This window comes from Phasianus colchicus, chromosome 20 (genome assembly GCF_987193195.1).
Source record: "Phasianus colchicus chromosome 20, bPhaCol1.hap1.1, whole genome shotgun sequence".
NCBI classification, from domain to species: domain Eukaryota; kingdom Metazoa; phylum Chordata; class Aves; order Galliformes; family Phasianidae; genus Phasianus; species Phasianus colchicus.
The window spans coordinates 8,596,351-8,603,370 of NC_143455.1; the positions used below are offsets into that span (position 1 = coordinate 8,596,351).

The window sequence follows — 7,020 nt, forward strand, 5'->3', positions numbered from 1 at the left end:
AGACCATCATCCTCATTTAGTCTGGCTGTGGCAAAACATCAGGCAGGTGTCCCGTGCTCTGACTTGGAGCAGAAATATTCGCTTTAGAAAAACATCCCATTCAGAGTTGTCACTGGAGGGATTTTTGTTGTGCATGAGGATATATTCTTATAAGCTGTAACCATTTCATATGAATAAAAATCATGTATGAATAGAGTCAAGGAATGACTTCTGCAGTGTGGTCTGCCACCCTGCCTCATCTTTCTATGCAGTCTTTAGTCCCTTTAGAGGGCTATGCAGGGAAACAACTGCTAAATCTACTTCCTTTAATTGTCACTCTGCAAATTCAACAGAACTTTCTATAAAGATTTTTATCTGCTGTCCAAGACATGATCTTTTCAGACTTATGTCAAATGTTTTGTACTGAGTATGTTTGAAACTGTGAGTTGAATCACACACATCAGGATTTGCCTACTCAGCACGAGTACCAAAATGCAGCTGTTAATTTTAATCATCTGTGTTGTGAATTTAAGCATGGGTAAAATGTTTTTCTGTTCCAGCAGAATGCACAGTAGTACAAGGCTAGCTTGATCCATCCTAAAGCAGTCTTTCTGCTTCTTGTTTTTGTTCAGATGACAATACCAACAGAGTGATGGTTGGCAAGATTTCATTTAACCCAAAAGATGTACTGGGGCATGGAGCTGAAGGAACAATTGTTTACAGGTAAATGACTTGCATTCAGTATTTAACAGAACAATTAATTTTTTATTGCATTATTTTTTAAAAAGCAAACAAACCCAACACCTAAGATGAACAAAAATACTTCAAAATATTTTGTAGGGTGTATTTTCATGCTGTTTCTGCTCTAGCAAAAGCTACCTCTCTCAGACATGTTTAAATGACCAAATGTATCTGTTTCCAGCTTGAAAACTACTTCAGTATGCCCCTGTGAAATGCCCTGTGTTGTCATTTGTTTTGTACCTTGTCCACGTTAGCCTTTTTCTAATAATTGGTCGATGTGGCTTTCCTGTCTGCAGGGGGACGTTTGATAACCGTGATGTTGCAGTGAAGAGAATTCTTCCCGAGTGCTTCAGCTTTGCAGACCGTGAAGTGCAGCTACTGCGAGAGTCAGATGAGCACCCAAATGTGATCCGCTATTTCTGCACAGAGAAGGACCGGCAGTTCCAGTACATAGCTATTGAGCTGTGTGCTGCCACCTTACAGGAGGTATCGAGTCTCTTCAAACCTAATGATTTTGAGTCTTCTTACTTCAGTTTCAGGCCTTCAGTTTCCCTTAGCTTCATAAGTTGCTGAGGTTCTGCAGCAGGTGTCCCAGTTATTCTTGCCATCGCTTTTGTGAAAGTTAAACATTCCTAAAACAGGAACATTCTTAGATCTTCAGGAGTATCCTCCAACCCTGTACTGACCTAAGGGAAGAAGCTGTTGTCCTTTGATATTCCTGCAAATAACTCCATTTTAGGCATCCCTCTCCTACCATCTGGACCCTCAAAACTTGCTCCTGGAAAAACAGTGCTGTACAGAAATCTAACTGAATGATTTTACAGAGCTCATCACCTTCTGACAGAAAGGCTGGTGTGTGTGTGTTCCCAGCTAACATTAGACTGCCCACAGTTTCCTGTTTAACTTTTTTTTTTTTTGCATATTATCTATGCAGAAATTTATTGATAAGTGATTTTATGGCTCTATCTTCTATTTTTCTGTTGTCATGTATAGTACGTTGAACAAAAGGCCTTCAGTCACCATGGCTTACAACCTATCACCCTCCTGCAACAGACGACATCTGGTCTCGCTTACCTGCACTCCCTCAGTATTGGTAAGAATGACTATTTATTTTCAGTACTGGATACAGACTGATACATTTTCTTAACCATGAAGAAGGAACTGATCTGATGCTGACCAGTGAAGTGACTGGCTTCCCCTAGTGCTGGCAGCAAGCAATACGGTCTGTCCTAGCACTAGACTGATTCTGCCTTCAAAATTCTGCTCCATTTAGGGTAGCCATTACCATTTGTTCAGAGCACTGCATGTTTTTTGGGCAGAAGACATGTAAAATGTGTCTGCAGAACAGCTACTCATGATGGAATTAAAAAATATGCCACTGACAATAGTTTGATGTAACAGTGGTTCAGCCTTGTGAAAAATCTACAATGCAAATTTACAGATACTGTTGGGATTGCCTGGAGTGCATAAACAGGTGTTTGTTATAGTCCACAGGGACCTGAAGCCCCATAACATCCTCATCTCAATGCCTAACGCCCACGGGAAAGTCAAAGCTATGATCTCAGACTTTGGCCTGTGCAAGAAGCTGGCAGTGGGCAGACACAGCTTTAGCAGGCGGTCGGGTGTGCCGGGAACTGAAGGGTGGATTGCGCCAGAGATGCTGAGTGAAGACTGCAAAGAGAACCCTGTAAGTGTTTGTCCTTCCTTCAGCCCTCCCCGGGAGAAGGCAGCACTACCAGCAGGTTGCACAGCTGCAGACAGACGTTAAGATGTGCAGTGCTGGATGCCTCAGCATTCATGTTGATGCACATTAGCAGTGCCTTTTTTAAATGCTACTTCTCTCTCACCGTATGTCTATAAGTATTTCTTTATATGTAGCCATTTTTTACAATTAGTTACAAGTCTTAAATAATGTGATTCTGAGTTGTATTCTGTGCTCAGATGCAAATAACCACCTGATGATGAGACTCACATTCAGGAAAAATCTTGTTGCTATTAATTAAATAATAAATTATTTATTTGCAGACATACACCGTGGACATCTTTTCAGCAGGCTGTGTCTTTTACTATGTGGTATCTGAGGGCAGCCACCCCTTTGGCAAATCTCTACAGCGACAAGCCAACATTCTGCTGGGTGCATACAGCCTGGAATTTTTGGATGCAGGGAGGCACGGTAAGAAAAGCACATCAACAAAGATCACGGCTGAATTCAGTGAATATCCAGTGGGTGCTAAAATTATCATAGAAAAGGCAAAACCACAGTGAAACCCACTTGGCAGTGATGAAAGCTGTATTCCTGCACTGAAACTTCTGAAGTTCTTAGTATTAATCTCCAAAAGCATCTCAGTTAGAAAGATCTTCCTAATTGCACTGATGCAATGCAACCTTCTGTTGGTTGCCTACAATATCTGTGAGGGTTGCATTTGAGCTATTGCTTGGGATTGCATAGGAGGAAACAGGAAATTTCACCATTTTCATACAGAATATTAGCTTTCCCTGCAGTTTCTGAATGCTCACCCTTTTCCTTGCAGAAGACATAGTGGCTCGTGATTTAATAGAGCAAATGATAAACATGGACCCTCAGAAACGTCCATCTGCCAGCTGTGTGCTAAAACATCCATTCTTTTGGAGTTTAGAAAAGCAGCTCCAGTTTTTTCAGGTTTGTCTTGACCACCAGATCTTGAATTTATTATTTTCATCCCTACTTTATGCATGTTTGAGATGACACAATGCAGGGTAACATGTTGCCAAGACAGTTTTTAAGAACAGAGTAGACTGCTGTGGTGAATGTGTGTATTAAGTGTGGGGTGGGAATTGGGTGAGGACTTGAGGTTCTTTCCAGTCTCTTCCCAAAGGAAAGAGGTCGCCTTCATTATCAGGAGGCCAGAATCTGTAATTTAAAATAACTGGGAAATGCTTGGGAATACAACTGAAAATTTTATTTTAACTGGACCGTCTCTTCCAGGACGTCAGTGACCGGATAGAGAAAGAAGCTTTAGATGGTCCAATAGTCAAGCAGTTAGAAAGAGGAGGAAGAGAGGTGGTGAAAATGGACTGGAGAGAGCACATCACTGTTCCTCTGCAGACAGGTAACAAATAATAGCGTCGTCAGAATGGCAGGGAGTCTCTGTTATCCCCAATTTGCATGGACAAGAAAGTAAGGACAGGGTCTCAGTTCTGGCACAGTGTTTCCTTGTCACCAAAGCATTTATTCAAATTATATGATATGTTCATATATTCAGTGAGACACACCTAATAAATATACATTTCTTTTGAGGCCAGCATCAAAACAAACACAAACCAGTTAATTTCTTTGGCAGATCTTCGAAAATTCAGATCATATAAAGGAGGCTCAGTACGGGACCTTCTGAGGGCGATGAGAAATAAGGTAAACAGTTTCTGCATATGTAAACCTAACAGACTAACAGGTTACTTGTGCATGAAAATGCACCTTGTACAGGCAGACCTGTAAGACTCCACCTGAGCTTTCCCCTACTTTTTATTTATTTTACAGAAGCACCATTACAGAGAACTGCCTCCTGAGGTGCAGGAAACCCTGGGCTCCATCCCAGATGATTTTGTACATTACTTTACAGCTCGTTTCCCTCACCTGCTCCTCCATACCTACCATGCAATGCATATCTGCTGCCAGGAAAGACTGTTTCAGCACTACTATGATCAGGACTCTGCAGCGAAAAGCAGTGCAGGAGATGCTGTTTGAGAGGAGAGAGAGCTTTCATCTCTGGAACCAACATTCCAAGCACAGGGCTGTGAAACAGGCCTGCCTTTTGCAGGGAAAAGTGGGATCAAAGAGCTGAATTGCCTCTTTGAGGAAACCAAGCTTCCAAGAAGTGCCTTGTACTGTGCTTGCACTGCATCAGGAGATAGGAGACCAAGGAGCAAGCTGCAAAAGCAGTGAACCCTGGAGATGGAGTTATCCCAAGGAAGGTCTCAGGAAAGTGATGAGGGAGAGCAAAAGCTGGATATAACCATTATCCACTATCCCTATACTGTACTTGATTTTGTAACTTGTGTTTTTCTGCAGAGAATCAAAATACAGTAATTGAAATTGTAGAATTATTAGGGGGGGACCTGCAAAAGGAACCTTTTAGTTGCAGCAAATCAGAGCCTGCCATTGCACTACTGCCACACTGCAGTGATTGTAGAGGGAATTGTTTTTAATAAGGCAAAACCTCTAAAAAGACTTACCCTTGTTAAATCAGCATTACCCTGGAAAAACAGACCCTCCTATTTGAGCAATGAAGTTATAAAACAAATACTGACTTGAAAAAAGTTAAAGGCTTTACGTAACTACATCGAAAACCTCATTGTTTTAATGTCAGCCAGTATTCACAGGAGAGCTACAGCAGTACTTGTCTTAAAAACCAGTGTCTGCACAAGTAACTTCAGGAAGATACGCTGATGTCAGCAATGAGCTGCTCCTGAAATGGTAATGATTCACCCACTGCAAGCATTCCTTCCTTTCTTCTAAAGAAAAGGAGTGTCAGCTGCAGAGCCAGAGGTAAGAAATGAGTCCTGGGTAAAAGAAGCCAAAGAGGAACTGAGACATATTGAACAGTGAAGTTGATAGGAGGAAGAAAGCTACAAAGTTACCTCATTTTCTGCTTCATGTCCATGGAAACCTGTGTTTTTAAAGATGCAGTATTTCTTTTCTTTGGCCCTAAAGCTGTGACACAAAGCATCAAGTGTGTGCGAAGGATGAAGAAATGCTGAATTCTGAGTTGACAGAGGTGGGTGTGTTCTTCTACAATGTATTTATTTAACATATTTATATTTATTTAATAACTGTTTTGATACCACTTCCTAGTAAAAAGTGGTACAAGTACAAAGCATGCCAAATCTTTCTTAATCATTTTTGTATTTATATTTAATCATATTATAATAACTGGAAAAGTTATACTGCATCTTTCAAAAAATTCATTAGCTCAAGGAAAAGTGGACATTAATCTGATTGTGTCACTGTGTCTCCAACTAATAAGTTATGGACTGTTCTATGTATGAGCAATTGGGCACTTACAGTGACTTTACTGGAACACTGTAAGGTTTTTCCTAGTTTTACAGTGTATGAGAGCAATTAAGAGACTGAGTGTGCAAATTATGTATTTCTACAGCTTAAGAAAAAAAGTACTTTTAACTAAGGAGATTCAAAGCCTATTCCTATTTTTGTATTTCTCATGTAAAGATCTTTTATAATTCTACTAAATAAAGACTTGTACTCTCATGACTTTAGTGATGATGCGTGCCTGTGGAAATAAGCTACACTGCTAGCACACATGGATTAATGCAGGTTTCAGAACCAGGGCTGGAGAAGGTGAAAGGGAAAGGGAACAGCACAGCCACACCAACCTCAGGTTTGTATTTTAGCATAAAACCCCCTCTTCCTGCTATTTAAAGCTATAGCTGTGGGGCAGGACAGGAAGAAAGGGAGAAGCTACAATAAATAAATATAAGCGTATATAAACATATATAAAAATAAATAATGTCCACACTACTGCAGGCTTGAGAAGTCTTCCTTCTGAGACACAGGAAGGAGTCTTTCTTTCCAAAGGCACCCATTCTTACCTCTCAGAAACCAAGATTCAAACTCTACTTCACTGTATTACAAAGATAATTACTCTATCTGTCCTCCTCCAAACTAACAAACAGAAAAGCCAACATAAGAGAAAAAAAGCATAAACCTGCACTCAACTCAGGGTGGCCCTGCTTTACAAAACAGGTAGGAGTCATGGCAGATTGAACCCAAGCTCATCCTTTACATGGTCACAGTCAAATACCCCAACAATCTGATTAATGAATCAAACCTGGGAGAACTTTAACAAGCCATGTGACAAAGCTCTTGTCTCTGGGCACCCTGTTAAGCCATCAGAGCACACTTTTTCAAATACAGTCTCAGACACTGCTGAAAGGGCCTGAGGACAAACACTGTATCATGTCACATAGTACTGAAAATCAAGGATTTAATATTTCAGTATCTCTTAAGAAATTAACCTGTGAGTACAATGAGTACAATTAAATGAGACCAAGCTGCCTAGCAGTTATCCATGCTCATTTTGCAAGGACAAACATCTTCAAAGATACTCATTTCTCCAGTGCTTTGCTCTGAGGGGCTTAGAACAGACAGACCACTTTATGTCCCCTCTATCAGGTTTCATAAAAATGCTATTAGATACTTTCCCCCCAGCATTCCCCTACCTCTCCAACTTAGTCTAGTTTCTCTGTACAATCAGTTGAGAAAAAGGACAGTGGATTAACACCAAAAGTTAAATATTAAGAAAGATT

General features: G+C 40.6%; 1 protein-coding gene across 5 annotated transcripts in view; it reads left to right on the forward strand.

The window, feature by feature from the left end:
• ERN1 (endoplasmic reticulum to nucleus signaling 1) overlaps positions 1-6,140 on the forward strand; it is a 32,048-nt gene extending 25,908 nt beyond the window's left edge. For 3 of the 5 annotated variants that reach the window (XM_031598766.2, XM_090121939.1, XM_031598764.2), the window contains 9 exons: positions 612-702; positions 1,017-1,206; positions 1,714-1,813; positions 2,208-2,407; positions 2,746-2,893; positions 3,252-3,379; positions 3,686-3,809; positions 4,041-4,108; positions 4,235-6,140. In XM_031598766.2, the coding sequence (XP_031454626.1) occupies positions 612-702; positions 1,017-1,206; positions 1,714-1,813; positions 2,208-2,407; positions 2,746-2,893; positions 3,252-3,379; positions 3,686-3,809; positions 4,041-4,108; positions 4,235-4,441 (1,256 nt within the window). In that variant the 3' untranslated portion in view covers positions 4,442-6,140. The remainder of the gene's footprint in view (positions 1-611; positions 703-1,016; positions 1,207-1,713; positions 1,814-2,207; positions 2,408-2,745; positions 2,894-3,251; positions 3,380-3,685; positions 3,810-4,040; positions 4,109-4,234) is intronic. The other 2 variants (XR_016459085.1, XM_090121940.1) reach the window with 2 other exon arrangements.
• Positions 6,141-7,020: the final 880 nt, after the last annotated feature.